The following is a 19,359-nucleotide window of genomic DNA, read 5'->3' as shown; positions in this document are numbered from 1 at the left end:
CGATACCATGTAATCCCCCTCGTCCAGGCTCGCAATAACCACCCTGAGCGATTCCATCTTGAACTTGAATTTGATGTGTTCAAGGATTTCAGATTTAAAATGGGTCTCACCGAACCGTCCGGTTTCAGTACCACAAACATTGTGGAATAGTAACCCCTTCCTTGTTGAAGTAGGGGCACTTTTACTATCACTTGTTGTGAATACAGCTTTTGAATTGCCTGTAACACTGCCTCCCTGCCTGAGGGAGTGATAGGCAAGGCAGATTTGAGGAAACGGCAGGGGGGGGGGGGGGGGGGGGGGAACACGTCTCAAATTCAAGTTTGTACCCCTGAGATACTATTTGAAGGATCCAGGGATCCACCCGTGAGCGAGCCCACTGCTTGCTGAAATGCTTGAGACGGGCCCCCACCATACCTGGCTCCGCCTGTGGAGCCACAGCGTCACGCTGTGGACTTTGAGGAAGCGGGGGAGGACTTTTGCTCCTGGGAACTGGCTGTATGCTGCAGCTTTTTCCCTCTGCCTCTGGGCAGAAAGGACACGCCTTTAACCCACTTGCCCCTATTGGGCCGAAAGGACTGTACCTGATAATACGGTGCTTTCTTTGGTTGTGAGGGAACATGGGGCAAAAATGTAGACTTCCCAGCTGTTGCTGTGGAAACGAGGTCCGAGAGACCATCCCCGAACAATTCCTCACCCTTATAAGGCAGAACTTCCATATGTCGTTTGGAATCTGCATCACCTGTCCACTGCCGAGTCCATAACCCTCTCCTGGCAAAAATGGACATTGCACTAATTTTGGATGCCAGCCGGCAAATATCCCTCTGTGCATCCCTCATGTATAAAAGTGCGTCTTTTATATGCTCTACGTTCAGCAAAATAGTGTCCCTGTCTAGGGTATCTATATTTTCTGACAGGGAATCTGACCACGCAGCAGCAGCGCTGCACATCCAGGCTGAAGCTATAGCCGGTCTCAGTATCACCTGTGTGTGTATATAGATTTCAGGATAGCCTCCTGCTTTCTATCAGCAGATTCCTTCAGGGCGGCCAGAGACGGTAGTGCCACCTTCGACAAGCGTGTGAGCGCTTTATCCACCCTAGGGGATGTTTCCCAGCGTGACCTATCCTCTGGCGGGAAAGGGTACGCCATTAGTAACCTCTTAGAAATTACCATCTTTTTATCAGGGGAAGCCCACGCTACTTCATTTAACTCTTCAGATGGAGGAAAAGCTACTGGTAGTTTCTCTCCAAACATTATACCCTTTTTTGTGGTACCGGGGGTAACATCAGCAATGTGTAACACATTTTTCATTGCCTCAATCATGTAACGTGTGGCCCTACTGGAAGTTACATTCGTCTCATCGTCGTCGACACTGGAGTCAGTATCCGTGTCGACATCTGTGTCAACCATCTGAGGTAGTGGGCGTTTTAGAGCCCCTGATGGTTTTTGAGACGCCTGGGCAGGCACAGGCTGAGAAGCCGGCTGTCCCACATTCGGTATGTCGTCAAACCTTTTATGTAAGGAGTCGACACTATCACGTAATTCCTTCCACAGCACCATCCACTCAGGTGTCGACCCCGCAGGGAGTGACATCACATTGACAGGCATCTGCTCCGCCTCCACATAAGCCTCCTCATCAAACATGTCAACACAGCCGTACCAACACACCGCAAACACACAGGGAATGCTCTGACAGAGGACAGGACCCCACAAAGCCCTTTGGAGAGAGTATGCCAGCACACACTAGAGCGCTATATAACACTGGGATCCCACTATCAATGAGTGTTTTCCCTATAGCTGATATATATATCTATATAGCACCTAAATTTAGTGCACCCCCCTCTCTTTTTTACCCTTCTGTAGTTTTCTCAGACTGCAGGGGAAAGCTAGGGAGCTTCCTTCCAGCGGAACTGTGAGGGGAAAATGGCGCCAGTGTGCTGAGGGAGAAGCCACGCCCCCTTTTCGGCAGACTTTCTCCCGCTTTTTCTGTTATACTGGCAGGGGTAATTTTACATCTATATAGCCCCTGGGACTATATATGATGTATATTTTGCCAGCCAAGGTGTCATCTATTGCCCTCAGGACACACACACACACACACACACACACACACACACCCCCCAGCACCCATCAGTGACCGAATTATGAGGTGTACATGAGGAGCAATGGCGCACAGCTGCAACGCTGTACGCTACCTTGGTGAAGACTGAAGTCTTCTGCCACCGATTTTCCAGACCTTCTTCGTGCTTCTGGCTCTGTAAGGGGGACGGCGGCGCGGCTCCGGGAACGAGCACCAAGGTCGGGTCCTGCGGTCGATCCCTCTGGAGCTAATGGTGTCCGGTAGCCTAAGAAGCCCAAACTACCACCTGTTAGGTAGGTTCGCTTCTTCTCCCCTTAGTCCCTCGCTGCAGTGAGTCTGTTGCCAGCAGATCTCACTGAAAATAAAAAACCTAAATATACTTTCTTTCTAGGTGCTCAGGAGAGCCCCTAGTGTGCATCCAGCTCGGCCGGGCACAAGAATCTAACTGAGGTCTGGAGGAGGGTCTTAGTGGGAGGAGCCAGTGCACACCAGTAGTCTAAAGCTTTCTTTGTAGTTGTGCCCAGTCTCCTGCAGAGCCGCTAATCCCCATGGTCCTTACAGAGTCCCCAGCATCCACTTAGGACGTTAGGTTTCTCTAACAAATATACTTGGTCAGGAAGCTCAGGAGAGCTCCCTGAAGTGCACCCATCTCCTCTGTGCACAGTATCAAACTGAGGTCTAGAGAAGAGGCATAGAGGGAGAAGCCAGTGCACACCCAGACCTGAAGTCTTTCTTAAAGTGCCCATGCCTCCTGCAGAGCCCATCTATGCCCATGGTCCACACACACACTTTGTTGGGAACTAGCTTCAGGCTATGATCCTGTTCAGTATTTCTGAGAAAGGCCCATAATCCAGGTTAGTCTGATGTGATTATTTCAACTGAAGAGACGAAAGCTGCCAGACATCACAGTCTTAGGGGAGATCAGTTAACATGATCAGTCTATGGGCTGGAACATCTACAAGAAGCCAGCAGCAAGGATAACCCGCCAAGCAACTGGACGGGATGTAGTTATGCAATAGGCGATCAACACCTCCCCCTACATCCCACCCCTGAAAAGCAGACGGCCAACAGGGACTATTCCCACTCGTGGGTGTCAAAGACCTCCATAGAGTGGTGATAGAACCTATGGCGACTGCAGGTCACCACCAGCTTCCTGAACTTGCCAAACACCCCTCCCTCGGATAACAGAGGTATCCTATCCAGACGTCTCTTGACCACCAGTCACGCATACCCAACTGGACATAGTTATGCATCAAGTGCTGTAAACCTGTGCATGTCTATGCTAGACAAGTGGACTGGTCTAGAACAGGGAGCACCAACTAAGGCAGACTGCTTAAAGTACATGTTTGCTGCTGTATTAATACATCTGCACCATTGCAATATAGTACACCCGATACTACATACAAGTAACATGTTTACTGTAACAGCTAGTAGAATCATACTTACTCACTCTGCCTAGCAGCCCTTTAGTATCTGCATCCACTTTGGATACATACACTTTTTTTAGGGTCAGCACTCAGAAGCTTGTAGATATGCTCCTCCCTTATAGGCTTCCCCAAGCCAATGAACATGTACTACATTACACAGCAAACCAAACAGGACAATTCTAGAGTCTTCTCTAGCAACCACAGGCAAACACAATAAGTGACCATGAAGACAGACTTGTTTTTTTTATTGGAAAACAAATATACAACTTGGAATGGATTTGAGGCAAATTGTGCCATAAGCAGGTTCTTCTGAAAAGTGGCTAAACCAAAGTAAACCTTTAACTGGTGAAGGATCTTACAATTCACTGCTGGTTAATGCTATGCAGACCCCTTGTGAGATTCAAAGAAAGAAGAAAAAAAAAAAAAAAAGGTAAGAAAGCATGATGGTGTCCCAGGTCTGGAGAAGAGCCGTGGTGGGGAGGTCAGGGAGGGTGGAAAGAACGAGACATGGATCTGGGTTGACCAGCTTTGCATTAGTGCAACACAAGTTCAATATTGTTAACTATCTGTAGTTTAGAGTTGTTTACTCCACATTCCAACAAGCAGACGAGTTACTTGAAGAAATCCAGCTTGAGGGGGAGGAAGAGATTAATATAAAAAACGAAACAAAAAAATAAAAACCATTTGCAGAGCTCAGATGTTCCCTTCCACCAAATTCATCAGGCTCTTCATGTGCACAAAGGGCTTTGCTAAAAATCCCGAGATAGCCACATGCAGCATTGGTTACTTATTCAACTTTTCATGGAAACCAAAGAAAGAAGAAAAAAAAAAATTCAAATAAAAAGACAGTGACAGTAATATGGGAAACATGAATGGAATTCTAAATTACTATACATGCATTTCTGACAGTAAGGGGGAACCTTTTACAGATAAGTTACAAACAAAGCAAGGCAAATAAACATCTTTGTACAAGAAATTTAACACATTCTGTACAGTCTTCACTTTGCCGTCATCATTTGTACAAACTCTGCAAGAAAGAAAAAAAGTTTTAGCGTAATGACAAGAAACTTAAGGGCCTCATACATTAGAATGATAATGCCCGATTTCATACAATTTCGGGCCAATATATCGGGTGAAATCAGGCATTTTGGATGCGTTTCCATGAGGATCGGCTCCCCTAGATTGTTAGCGCTACACTCGTGATTGGTCGGTTCCTGCAGGCATGGCTGGGATCACACAAGATATTTCACATGCAAGATGTACCAACTTGTATGGAACCACTCCTGGCAGAGCTCAAGGGAAATCACATCTGACTTCAGCCTCAGACATATTGTTGTGTATGGGGCCCTTAAGTTTACCCAGTAGACTTGCTAGATCGACCCCCCCCCCCCCCCCTCGTAATGATTTAAGGAGATTCACACTAATGCTGCTTTCACATCGCAAATGCCGGATCCTACCTGGTAAGAGAAACGTGTACTTACCGGGTGGGATCCGGCATTTGCGCTCCGTTGCTGGCTTTCCGACCCGGCAATATACCGGGTCGGTTGCCATAGCAGCGGAGGGCGCAGCAGCAGGGGCGGGGGGTGGCGCCGGGAGATGAGCTCATCTCCTGCGCCGCCTCTGCCTATACTGTGAATGGGAGCCGTGTCGCATCGGAACGGCTCCCATTCACACTGCGCCTGACCCGGTAATTCACCAAAGGACCTTTCACATCGCACACGGACCCGTTTCGACACGGCAATATGCAGTGTCGATACCGGGTTTTTAGTGCGATGTGAAAGGGGTATAGGACGGTGGCCACCCCATTACATCAAACATCAGCATGTGTATGCACTTGCCAATGCCCCATCATAAACTATGTTCCATCTAGCACACATCGTTTTAATGTTTATATAGTCTTATTACATGCTCAGCTCCACAACCACATGGTCAGTAGGATTATCTGATGGTCCATGCGTTCCTTCCAGTTGCATGTTACTGTGCCTTGGATCTGTACGTTCTTACAGAACACAGTCACAATCCTGTGGAATGTGTATCAGTTTATCAAGCCATCAGGATATCTGCTGAAGCCACTTCTAGGCCTCAGAGCTGGCTATGTTGCTTCAAGGCATTGACTAACTCAGATTACACATGCATGTGTGAAACCCAAGTATCTCGTCCAGCTTATAGTAACTAGTATAGAAGCACACAACCAATGTTCTTTTCACAAAATAACTCCTTAGGGGCAGTGAGGGGTATGCCATGTGAGATCTGGTGCAAACAACCGAGGCGCCCCCTAGCGTTACCCCCTTAGATAGTTCGATTTCACTTTTAACCCTACCTTCATAATTTACTTGACCATCTCCATCAATATCTGCTTCCCTGATCATTTCATCAACCTCTTCGTCCGTTAACTTCTCACCAAGATTTGTCATAACATGACGGAGCTCAGCAGCACTGATGTAGCCATTTCCATCCTGCAGAGAAGCCAGATACAAATGAACACAAGATTTTCACCTACAGTAAGCACAGAATACATAGTGCTATCCCTGGCATGGCACACACCAAGACCTACACTAATTGGGTACCACATTATATTCAGCCCACCCACTGTCTGTACTAAGTGTTACCGTCCACATAATGACGGAAGTACCATGATGAGAAAGTAGCAAAACCTAAGCCACGACGGCAGACGTAGTCACAAGTCAGAGCACTAAGTCCTGCTTTGGGTATGGAAGTACATCTACAGCAGACTAAGCTAGACACCTTCCACAAATAAGGTTAAAATTACATGTACACACCTGTTCACTTATGTGCACAAAAGCCCTAAACCACATATCAGAGTCCTGGATTTCTGTATGTTCCTGTTTGGTGGAAACACCTGCCTACACTGTCACTGTGCCACATGCAAATTACCATTCTGCATGGACATGTCAATAATGCAGGGAGATTAGACAAAATATGGAAATATGCTTTGAGCAAGAGGTGTTTCCTATAAACCACATGTAGGATGATTGAGTATCCCTTCAGCTGAACAAAGGAGAGGGAAGGGTCATTTGTGAATGAACAGATGCAGCCGTACACTAGAGAGCCGAGGTGTATGCTGCTTTGGGGGGGGGGGGGGGATTTCTGGCTTTGAAGCCTCTATTTTCTTGTTACAAGACACACAGGATCTGCATGGTGAACCTAGTATAAGAGGAGATTATCCCCATAAAAGGGCATTCTTTTCAGTCACATTAATCCATCCAATAGGATCCTGGGTAATTTAGGGTCTAACTCAGTTGATCACAGCAGCAAATTTGTTAGCAGTTGGGCAGAACCATGTGCAGCAGATATAACATGTGCAGAGAGCGTTAGTTTGGGTGTGGTGTGTCCAAACTGAAATCTTATTGCAGTGTAAAAATAAAGCAGACAGTATTTACCCTGCACAGAAATATAACCCTCCAAATCTAACTCTACACGTTATATCTGCCCCCCCCCCCCCCCCCCCCCAGCAGTGCACATGGTCTTGCCCAACTGCTAACAAATTTGCTGCTGCGATCTCCGAATTAACCCCTTAGCTCATTAGTAATGGGCACCTTATGGGTGATATTAGACCGATTTACTGATGGGGCAAGTGTCAGTCACCTATTACCTCACAAATCACTCCCAAATTAAACATGTCTAGCCATGTGAAGCTGCTAAACCCCCCCCCCCCCCTTGGGATTTGTGGCTCCTAAATACAACAGCTATCCATGAAGCCTGTGCAGCTTTACATCACCAGGGTCACAGGTTTGAATCCAGCCAGTGCCCTAGCTATGCAGACTTTATATGATCTCTCCATGTTTGTGCCATCAATTCTTCACCTCTCTTCTCCCCCCCCCCCCCCCCCCTCTCCAACAGGTCAAGACCTAACAGTAGGGTAAGTGGTCACTAATAAAAATGGAATCCTAGATTTAAGAGTTAAAGCTCCACCAGGGTAGGATGTGTGAAGGATGACACCTTGACTAGCACAATGCCATTGGATTAGTGCTATACAGGTAAACTACAGAAGCCTGAATTGGTAAATACCTTGTCAAACACACGGAATGCTTCTCGGATTTCTTCTTCACTATCTGTGTCTTTCATTTTTCTAGCCATCATAGTCAAAAATTCAGGGAAGTCGATTGTTCCATTACCTGTTGAAAATAGAAGTGTTAGAAGTCACAGCACACCCCAAAGAGGGCGGAGATTTATAAAGCCCTTTGCATCCCCTTAAGACTTACCATCTGCATCTACTTCATTGATCATGTCCTGCAGCTCTGCTTCTGTGGGGTTCTGCCCAAGCGACCGCATCACTGTGCCCAACTCCTTTGTTGTGATGGTGCCATCGCCGTCCTTGTCAAATAGTGAGAAAGCTTCTTTGAACTCTATAAAAAGAATCACTGTTAATACAACAGCAAGATTTAACGCAATCACAATACAAGTAATTAAGCTCCAAAATGCCATTTTGTGCCCACAGTGAAATCTAACCACACAGAATGCTGTATTTACATATATGGACAAGGTGGGTGTAATAGGTCAGTACCAACAATAAAGTCCAGTATAATAAGGTTGAAGCAGAAGTGTCCGTCTTAAGCAGACTACACATCAGTCTGAGCTGGGAAGGAAGGGTTTTGGTAACATGGGTGGGCAAACATGAATCTTGATGAACCAGTACCAAGGAAGCCATTATTTGTGCAGAAGCCTAGCCATGGGGACTAATAGATAAGACTGGTCTCCAGAACCATGTACATCCGTGTAGTACCCAGATGAACAGTGGCACACACATGGATGGCAGTGTGCTGTAGTAGTCAGGTAACCTGCTATATTTAGAAGGACTCTGGCTGGCAGCTGTGTAGCAAATGCCTTCAGGAAGTGTCATGTTACAAAGACACAGGACCGATGTGACTTATACCTGCAATCTGCTCTTCTGTCAGTTGGTCAGCCTGCAAGACAAATAAGATTTGTTAAGCATCTTACAGGTAATATAATCTGCAGAAATAGAACGCCATTATAAGTCAGATCAATACACGCATCATTGGAATTAACAAGCATTTGCATGACCGTATATTATAATGTAAACCCTCACCAGGGCCCAATAGACCATTGCATTACTTGAAAGAAAAACACACGCGTCACTGCTTAAGGCAAGCGAGTCTATGTGTAGTAGTTGCCCATATAGAGTAGCTGTATGGCTGTTCCCCAATATGGAACAATGTCTAGACACATCATGTGCAAGCATACACAGACCAGACAGCAAAAAGGCAGCCGATAGTCTTGACAAATATTTTGCCTATTGATGAGGAAGGGGGATCATGCAATAGCCAAGGCAATCCAATAGTCCAGGTTTTAGGTGCTGCCATGGCTCAGCACAAATTAAGTCAAACTGAGGTGCTAAGTCACCTGTGGCCAAGCATGAATACTTAAAAACCTGGAGTATTGGGATGCCTTTAGGACAGTGGGGTCGATTCAATTCGGCAACTTATGAATAGCGCCAGGTATTAGCTCCCAACGCTATTCAATTCTGCTGCTAGTTACGCACAATTTTCGGGAATTCTCTCATCCCCAGGGGGGGGGGGGGGGGTGAGAGAAGAAACCCGACAAAAGTGCTGCCGGCGCGAGGCTTATTCTGTTGGGAATCGGCATCGCCACGGGTAGTTAAGTCGGAGAATGCCTGTTCTCTCGAAAAAACTACCGGTTAAGTCGGCGAGAACGGGCTTTCGCCAACTTTAGCTGAATTGAATAGCGTCGGAAGCTAATTCTCGGTGCTATTCATAAGTTGCCAAATTGAATCGACCCCATTGTTTGAGAACCACTGGCCTAAGTTTACAGGGTGTGGGGGTCATAGCGTATATACAGACCCCATTCAGCGAACATTGGATCCAACCTATCAACGCACTAGGAACAGGTGAGCTCACTGAGGCACTATGATCAGTTCAGCCCACATATCAAATGCACCATCATTTACCCTGTCAGAGGCTCAGCTTTGTCTATTGGCAGTTTAAGAACAACCTGTAACTCTGCAAGGCATTTAGACAATAAAGCCTCCCACACAGATAAAGACTAGGATTCTACCTTGTCAGAAACAATTAAGCATAGGATCTACACATAAATCACTTCACACAACGTGAACCTTAGGATAAATATGGGGACATTCCACATAGACCAGAAGGTGCCCAACAATGCCATCATGAGGTGGAGCATAAGCCAGAGCCAACATTTGGCACCAGCTATTAAACAATGTTATTCTACAATACAGCACCTAGCACTTCGATGGTCACAATAACTCCCGCTGCATCCAGAACACACAAGACACAGATAATCGGCATGCTGACTAGAAGGGACTAATCCCGCAAGGGGCCAGGATCCTGGCCAGTGACACAGCACCAACCCTTTACAAGGGGTACAGTAGACCATGATGTTTTTGCATACATTTAAGGAATCCCTTCTAAACATCCCTAGGCCCTACAAGCGTGAATGCAGAATCAGATGGTAGAGCACATGGAAGCTGTATGGCATAGTGCTGCATCTCCTCAGATGACCTGGCCCTCACTACTAGTAATTCTGGAGATTGAGGGAATGAAGATCACTACATAGACAACTAGTCTTTAAAACTTGGGTTTATATAACAGTTCACTAACAAAACTAGGAGCTTGTCACCAGGGGGCAATTATTTTGAGACAGCATTTAGGATCTAGTTCTGCAGGTTCAGTACAGAAGACTAATGGGCCCTACACATAACCTGCCGCCAAGCTGCAAACAGGCGACACGGCAGACCCGGTGATGGGAGTGAAGTTCCTTCACTCCCGTTACCCAGCTCCATAGCACTGCATGCCAATATGGATGAGATTGTCTGATTGTCCATATTGGCCTGCATGTTTAAACGAGCCTGCACCAGCGATGAATAAGTGCGGGGCTGCGCATCAGCCATCGCTGGTGCCTACACTGAACGATATGAATGAGTTCTCATTCATTACTGAACGAGAACGTTCATATCTTTCACTGGTATAAACCAGTGTGTGGGGCCCCTTCAGTCTATGGCTCTGTAGACAGCAGAAACCCAGTGCCAATACGCAGACATGATTACAATGCTCACATTTTAACAGTGTTGACACTAATTCAGTCATCATTGCAGGGATAGTACCTATGTTAAGTGCCCAGAGCTATTCAGTTGCTGCATCATGCCCGGCACTATCTGGGAGGTGCACTTTACCGCAACTAATGCAGCAGTGCACGCAGATTGCCGCAAGACACCTGCTAGTCGTGGGCTTATTGTGGAAGCCATCAACTCCAGGCACTACATCCCTGCGATGCTAACTGAATTGCCCCTCCCCCTATAGCTTTAAGCAAGCTGCTGTGGAGTAGCTTTAGTTATACTCACAGTAACAATTCAGCAAGTAACATTTAGCCATGTTGGGATCCTGTTGAGCTAATTTCTGGCACTAGTCAGAAAGCAGTCATGAGGCTATTCAGTACAGTGCTTTGGCAAGTCAGAGAATACCTGTTCTCCCAGACTCCGGGAGTTTTGTCGGGAGAACCCGAATGCTTAAGTTGCGCAATGCTGTTTCCGCCACACCGAGGACAGAAATCAGCATCAAACTGGCACTTTTGTTTGATTTCCGCTCACAACCCCCCGGGGGGGTGAGAAGAAATCCCATTGTCAGGATTCACAGGGCACTGTATTGAGAAGCCCCTGGAGATCATTCCCAGCGCTATTCAACTCTCAGGCCTGGGTTCAAATACACCCCCCCCCCCCTCCAAAACGGGTCTTTTCACTCTCGTTCATTACTTTAGTCAGGTTTAGGTGCTTTGCACGCCTAGAGTAATAGGTGCGATCTGTGTGGCATTTGAATGTCACTCATTGATACTGTCATTTTAGACAGGAGATTGGGGGGGGGGGAGGAGGAGAAGAGACATGAATTCCCCACTTTCGGCACAATTGTATTGGGTGCTTGCAGCTACCATCCAAAGGAACGGGAGCTATGCAATTGTTGAGCACCCAGCCTGCACTGGTTGCAAGTGCAGAATGCGTGTCCAAAGGCACAATGTTTAGCTGCATAAAGTGGCTTTTCCTACACAACCTAGTCCGTGTGCTGCAGTTAAGGCACCTAAACACCATACTTTAGACATTTCTGCTCATGTCTCAAGAGGATCCGACTAGAAATCTGCAGTAAGTGATACATACCATCTTTGATTAGGGCCAATGCAAGAAATACACTGCTGACATGGTATTAAGCTGGCACTGCCAATTGCCATGCAGGCCTGATTATGACAGTATAGGGGTGGGCTGTCAGACCCATCCATAGATGTAGTAAAAGCCAGAATGTTTCCTGGCCACTCATACCAGTTACAGCATACACAGCTGCAAACTACTGGAAGTAGGAGCCTTAGCCTGGCTACAAAGATACTACCCACCATGTTCAAGTCACATTCATAGCACAGTCCCCTGCACAACAACAGCTCTCAGTACTCAGACCAGTTATGTCACATGGCTGGGCCCAGGAGAGAATGAAAGGGCCCCAGTAGCTTGCATTAGGCTGGCTACCCACTGGCACTGTAAGGTCACCGGAAGGAGCACGCATGGTTTTCTCCACCAATGGTTGAGAGGCTATACACTCCTCTAACCGCCCCCTCCCCAATTAGCATTTTAGAAGTTTCAGGCAAGAAATCTGGAGAAGAATGAATACTTTGCAGCCAGTCACAGTAACTGCACCACTCACTGGAACAGCCAAGAGATTATACAGTAAACGGAGGGTGAAGGGAAGACACCAAGGTAGACATGTACACAGTGTAGAATTAGTGAGCCATAAAAAGCATATGCTTTTATGTCACTACAATGTACCTCCTCCATAGGCACAATGGCCACTTGGCTGTGGGAGGGGATTGGTCTCTCCATGCACAGAGGTAAAAGGTGCAGGCAAAGGAAGGCAGTAGGTTTTCCAAAGTCATGTTACAGAAATGAAGTCTTTCCTGTATGTTCTGGGCATTAAGGTTAGTGTGATTGGAACAGGTTTAGCTAGTATGGCTGGTACAGTATATACTGTGGATGACCAGGCTGTTACTGGGTGCATTGCTCTACAGAGGATTTATAACCTAGACCTGTTTGGGTCATCAGGTTGATCAGCTTGTCACAACTTTCAGAGTCCCATCATGGAGCATTTCAGATACCTGAAAATTCCTCTGAAGGAAAAAGCAGATCATTCACCACCTGTATTCAAGCTACACTGCCATCTGTCACACCTTTCCCTTCTGTAGAAAGGCTGCCAGGGATAACTATTTGGTATGAGAACATTAGAAAACCTCCACATAAAAGTTTAGCTGCTTGTGTGACGTGCTTCATAACTCTCCCACACCATGCAGTGGTAAGGGCAGTGATGAACAGGCCAGAGCAGTCATCTGCCACCCCAAACACCTGCTTTCCTATATTCCTTTGTTTACATTCTCTTATTTACAAAAATAATCAGATGGTTCCATCATTTAACTTTTGACAGTTAAAGTGCCATCCAAAGAGGTGCCTGAGGTAAATTGCGCTGCCCATCACTGGGTTAGGGTCGTTTTAGGCATGTATTATGATAGCAGTCAGACATACAGTGGGGTCAATTCAATTCGGCAACTTATGAATAGCGCCAGGAATTAGCTCCCGACGCTATTCAATTCAGCCGCTAGTTACCCGCAATTGTCGGGAATTCTTCTCTCATCCCCGGGGGATGAGAGAAGAAACCCGACAAAAGTGCTGCCTCGCGCCGGGGAGTTAAGTCGGAGAATGCCCGTTCTCCCGACAATTCAACCTGTTTAGTCGGCGAGAACGGGACATCGCCGACTTAACTGGAGCTGAATTGAATAGCGTCGGGAGCTAATTCCCGGCGCTATTCATAAGTTGCCGAATTGAATTGACCCCAATGAATCTTTGCAGTTTGTGCCAGTTTAAACAGATCATGCAAACCCTACATACAGTGGGACCACTCCGCACATAGTGCTAGAGTGACGTACAGAGAATGGCTCCAGGTAACAGTCACTGCATAACCCAACATGTAACACTTAAGGATAAAGAGAAGATTCTCTCTACTTGCAGTTCCCTTACAAACTGTTCTGGCTCCCTAGATTTTAGGCCATTTTGCACCAATTAAGCATCACAGGTTTCAGCTTCTGTTTTGTACAGTATCAAGCAAGCTAGGAATCCAAATACTGTATTAATAACTACAGACTGGCAGGTTGCTGCTTAATGTCAACTTGTTTATATCCCTTCATGATGGAATAGGCCCTTCTTGCCTCCAGTGGCTCACATGTTCCCATAATTACTACACGAGAGCCAGCATAACATCCAAATTAATATAACACTTTATGTACACCACACCCTTATCTGGGCACTGACTGGTTGGGAAGAAATCCGCAGCCTACCACACTTTAAAGTTCTGCTATTTATACCAAATTCTTGTAGCCATTTGTTACAGATTGACCACTAGAGGTATTCACACAGGGGAGAATCAAATGTTCTAAGCACCCCCTGCTGGTCATTTAAATGAATGGGCATCTATGAGAGCAATGTTACTGTTGCTCCAAGCAGCCGTTAGCCGTGGCAGACATTTTTTTCTTGCAGGAAAAAGGACAGACAGAAAGTGAATAAGTCCATAGTTTGGGTGCCTTAAGCACCTAAATCAGGACTTTAGATCCCCAAACAAGAACTTTATACAGGTTTGGCCACTTTGAGCAGCTAAACCCAGTGCTTCCAGGACCGTTCAATGCTAACGGGTGCCTGTATGGAGAACGTTGAGTTGCTCAGTTGGGTGCCCATTCCTATAGATGCCCAGCAGAGGGCACCTGCCACCACTATCACCCCATCGATGGGTTAATTTAGGAGAGACAAGGACATCCAAAACAAAATTGTACAATACTTAGGGGGAAATTATACTGTGACCAATTCCACTCATGTAAGCAAGTTACCTGGGAAGCCACCACAGACTGGTGCCAGAAGGTGCATTGCCAGGCAACAGCATGTGAAGTAAGCCCTGTAGCATAAAATATCAAAACTTTCCTACACTAGTCTTACTAGGAGACACCCTGTGGGGGGGGGGGGGGGGGGGGGGGTTAGCCAAGGGGAAGAGGAGCTGGGCTATATATACACACACACACACACACACACACACACACACACGGTGGGTGGTCCTACACCTAGGAGTGGTTACTAACCTATAGTAATGGCTGTCATGGAGGAGTGCCTCTGGTGGACAGGCAGGTACAGCTGCCGGCATGGTAAGTGCTCCCTCACACCTCATCGCACAGAGTGAAAACTTGTGACATCAATATCACAGTTGCCGTTATGTGCAAAACCAGACAAGGCACATTGGGCCCAGTTACATTCTCCCCCCCCCCCAGAATGTCATGCAATGATGGGGGTATTTCAGTGCAGAGCAGCCCAAGTTCAGCAGGGTTTTCTGGAGTCTCACTGTCTTGTTTCCATGGTTAAGTGAAACATTAATGGCAGTATAAAGAAAGACTGAATAATGGCACTTAAAGTATTTTTATAAAGTTGTCTGTGATAAAAAAAAAGAAAAAGAAAATCTGCTTTAAATTAAGTCATGTAGCTCATTGACAACAATATGAACCTTTTCCATGTCATAAATTAACATTAAGGGGAAATCAGTGGGCATCCGGGGGAGCAATTCAATTGTACCGGAAGCCATTATTGCACTTGTAGTGACCAAGTACATAGGGTTTAGGCACTTATTGCTAAACCTGACAGTACTGCCCGCAGCACAGAAAGTCCTGTTTGGATGCACAACTTTCTGCTCCCCAAAAACATGTGTCCCGTGGCACTTGTGTCTGAACAGAGCAACAACTGCTCTGCCAGACGAATTTGCCCCTTAGATCCTTCTCACCATAGCTCACGAAAATTGAGGCTTTCAAATAATGCCGTTTTTCACAATATGAAAATCCAATATTTGGTTACAGTAGATCCAGGAATTTCATTTCAGACAACTGAATAATCAGAAGTCATTTCCAAAGATGCTAATTCAGTTTTAGGCATGCACCAGTTTCTAATAAAGCTTTGAGCAGGTTTTGATGTTCCTCTCAGAAGAGAGCAATCTGCCTGGATGAACCTTCTAAGGGAGTACTGTTTCAAACTCTAAAGAGCCCAAACCAATTCCACGTGCATAATGGACGATTACAGAAGGTAGATTCTGCTTACACCTCCTGCAATGCCCCCATAATGGCTTCCATCGACTAAGTATATTCCTTGGTGTTGCAGACACCCAACCATGAACAGGAAGTTCATACATAAAGGGTCTTCACAGCAGCGCCATCTTTGATCCTTACAAGTGGTAGCAGCAAGTAATAGGCTGGGCCTAACATCCATCAGTTAAAACCAAGTTTAGGGAAAGTTGCCAATAAACACTACTTTAGATGTCATTTCGTCACAACACTTTTTCTAGAATGATAGCTGTACTAGGAAGATTCCACTCCATGTCTGCAGACTTACTGGTCACCCAGTTTTCTGAAAGGCCACGCTGCCAAGCTCACGTGGCATGAAGCCAACCACTAATGAAACACATATAACTGTTGTAATGTATAGCTACAGTTCATAACTGTTTATTAAAATCCTCAGTTTGTGGTAAAATAACTTACAGTATAGCGTGGAAAATGAAGCAATTATAAATATTTCCAGCCAAAAGAAATATTAAAGTGTACTGAAGTGTGAGCAGTTACTTCCAAGATCACGTGATGAGCAAACCAATTCAAAGTGCACCATTTTCATGTCCAAATTAGTACAACTGACAGTTCAAAGCTCATTGTCAAGCTAAAAGCTCCACCACATGTGCCAGAAAGCAGGGAACGCACGTTCTGCCAGTATAGATAGCTTAAACATGATCAGTTGTGTGCTGTGATCCAGGGAATTCTGCACTTCTGGGTCACTACTATACGTCGCCTAAAATATAGCTTTGTTTTAAATACACTCCAGCTACTGTCCCAAAGTTGTATATGGTTGCACGATCTGCACTTAATTCTAGCAAACCGGCACTCCCCACATAATCTGCACTAACGTGCAAACCTGACTAGATGAGCACTAGTCCCCATCACTGCCAACATACACAAGTGGCCTTGAAAACTTATTAGGGCCGTGTTTGCGTGTTGTATCCGTGTATGAAAGGGCCCTAACTGAATACACATCCCTATGATGTAATCTGTAGCTTCCTTTAGGGTGGTTCGTAGGCCTGATAGCAAAGCTCTAGGATAAAAAAAAATAAACCTCTAAAAACCCGACAGAAATTGAAGCATTAGCCCGGTCCTAAGATTCAAGTCCAAAATGAATAAGTTCAAAAACATTTTTTGCTAATGGACTAGAAGACTTCTGCCTGCCACGCCTAGTGTAACTACACAACCGGCAGATACATACAGCTCAGCGATGCAATTTCCAGCTGCAACATGGAGAAATAAAGTACAAGCAGTACCAGGACAAGATATATTATACGTTACTACATAAAGTCAGTTTGGCCAAAGAACTCCATTTAAAGCCTTGGGAACCCAAAGATTCAGTAAGAAACTGAGGCAACATAGGATAAAGTCTATTTAACATAAAGTAACAGGCAAACGGCCGTGCTTCACAAGCACAACTACAAAACCTGTTCACACCAGGATGGCAGAAAAACAATTTTTTTTTAGTAGAATTTACAACTAGACAAACGACTGCTGGCGTACTATCCCATGGGATCGCTACAACCCACCACCCTAGTCATAATGGGCAGGACTTAAGTCCTTCCTTCCGGAAACTGCAGCACAATGCGGCTGGACCCACCCTGATACAGGGGAGGTGAGGAGGGCTGCCCTTGTGACAAATCTTTTCACAAACTCCCTTTCCAGTAGGCTATGGACACCACATCCTTGCTGAACTTTGGCCAGGGTGGCATGCTATGACACAATTAGAAGGGTGTCCTTTTAAGAAGCTACAGCACATGCAGGCCATCAAGCGCACCCACACCAGCAACAGAACTCAATGGGCGAAAGATACATAAAACTGAAATATAATGATAATCCATTAAATACACACTGAACAACAAGCCAGTCTAAATCAAAGTTGCTATAGCGATAACCAAAGCACACAGTCAGAGGAGGCACAACTGGAGAGGCTTGGGTTTGGCTGTCCCTGCAGCACCGCCTATCCCCCCTCTCGTCCCACTTTCACATAGGGGGTTATTCAACATTACATAACAGCCACTTCTCCATACAAAGAGCCTGTCAGTCACCGGCAGGGCGTGGGAGGAGATCTGCATGCTGCAGCCCTGTGGCAGCATTATTCAGCCCTGCACAGAACCTCACCTAGGAAACTGGATTAATAGGGCGCAACACCCTGCTTGGTGCTGCCAAAAAAGGGACGCCAGCTTTATGAATGAATGGAGTAAACTGCACTCTGTCATTTTAAAATTAAAGATAGCTTTTAAACAAGGGTGGTATATTCCAAAAGCCTGAGCACCATGCCAGAGACAGGTCCTACCAGGAGAAGATAAAAACCAGACTATGCCAATATAGATTTATATTGCAGTGTACAGCATGCATTAGGCAGAGACCACTGGTCATAGACAGGGAAAGCAGCAGCTGCAGAACAGTAAGGTGTCACAGGGGTTGGACCTAGCATGGCATGATTGACAGGTATGCCTGCCAAGAGGTTCTGCAGCAGCAGCATGCACATCTGAGCTGTAGAGAGGCTCCAACAACAATATAAGAGATCAGTCCAGGGCTATGGAGGACCCAAGACGTCTCCATTGCTATGCGAGCTAGGGAGAACGCACAGCAAGCTCTGCGGCGTGCACTCCCTTGCTCGCATGGCAATGGAGACGGCTTATCCTCTCCACAGCCACCACCGTTTAAAAATAACACAAAAATGGGGTGACTACGCCCGCAGGACAGCCCCCACCGGGCGCTACTCACCATTTTCAATGGACGTAATTAGCGCGCAGCTCCTACAAGGCTCAGCAGGCAGCACAACCTCTCCCCTTCGCAAGCTCGGCTCGGACTAATTTCCAACCGCCGCCAACAGCTCTTCATAAACCACCTCCCTCCGCCCTGGGAAGGGATCACTCCGCCGCTGCACTTGGCCCCGCCCCCTTCATTGGCGGTGATGGCGCCGTTTCTCTCGTAGCGCGCTAGCCGCCTCCTTCCCCACACCAGCAGGGCAGGCCACGAGCGGTGAACACCGGTGGGGTGAAAAAAAATAAATCACCTCACCCAAGTACCCGAAAAGCAAGGCTGTCCTATAGTGTTTAACAGTAAATTGCGAGATACCCAGTACGGCGTGGAGGTGGGGGAGGGGACTATTTGTTTTTTGACCAGGCGGATGTGTACCGGTAGGCGAGCGCGAAGCTGCCTAGAAGCGCTCTCTGATTGGTCGCTCGGTACCTGCAATGCGTCACTCAGACATGCACACTGTGGTCGCAGCGGCGGCGGCGATTCGTGCGCGTGCGCAGTTGTGCGGCTGCTGAGAATAAACGCAGCATCTCCAGCAGCAATGGGGAGGGGACTGGGAACTATGGAACCTAATAGTACTAATAAACCGATGTAACATATCCAAGCCGTACACGTCCTTTCACCCACCATAACCCACGGGCCAATATCACAGTGCAGCTTTGTCAGTGCACGGTGACTGGAAAGCCCTCTTAATCCTATTGCAACTTTACTTGGGAGAACTGTCATTGTCAGTGCTACCACCGAATGACACTTTTTTGTGTCTTGTGGATTGATTGTATATATATATATATATATATATATATATATATATACACACAAACTTTTTTTTTTGAACCATGGGGCCTTTCACCGCAAAAATAACCCGGCATCGACCTGGTATATTGCCGAGTCGACACGGGTCGCTGTGCGGTGTGAAA

At 46.4% G+C, this 19,359-nt stretch overlaps 1 protein-coding gene across 1 annotated transcript; it reads right to left on the bottom strand.

Moving 5' to 3' along the window:
* Positions 1-3,733: 3,733 nt before the first annotated feature.
* Positions 3,734-18,515, bottom strand: CALM2 (calmodulin 2). Its single transcript, XM_063918706.1, has 6 exons — positions 18,407-18,515; positions 8,400-8,430; positions 7,729-7,872; positions 7,535-7,641; positions 5,826-5,961; positions 3,734-4,532 (listed from the first exon to the last, which is right to left on the bottom strand). The coding sequence occupies exons 1-6, from the start codon at positions 18,407-18,409 to the stop codon at positions 4,504-4,506; spliced, it is 450 nt and encodes a 149-aa protein (XP_063774776.1). The 5' UTR covers positions 18,410-18,515; the 3' UTR covers positions 3,734-4,503.
* Between the last annotated feature and the right edge of the window lie 844 nt (positions 18,516-19,359).

Source organism: Pseudophryne corroboree, chromosome 4, assembly GCF_028390025.1.
Source record: "Pseudophryne corroboree isolate aPseCor3 chromosome 4, aPseCor3.hap2, whole genome shotgun sequence".
Classification (NCBI taxonomy): domain Eukaryota; kingdom Metazoa; phylum Chordata; class Amphibia; order Anura; family Myobatrachidae; genus Pseudophryne; species Pseudophryne corroboree.
This window is presented reverse-complemented; position numbering and strand designations above follow the sequence as displayed.

Bases quoted from the DNA above. Each gene is read 5' to 3' on its own strand.
- CALM2 (XM_063918706.1), bottom strand. The intron at 7,873-8,399 runs GTATAAGTCACA...TTCTTTTTATAG, and splicing joins GACAGAAGAGCAGATTGCAG to AGTTCAAAGAAGCTTTCTCA. The intron at 7,642-7,728 runs GTAAGTCTTAAG...TATTTTCAACAG, and splicing joins CAATGAAGTAGATGCAGATG to GTAATGGAACAATCGACTTC.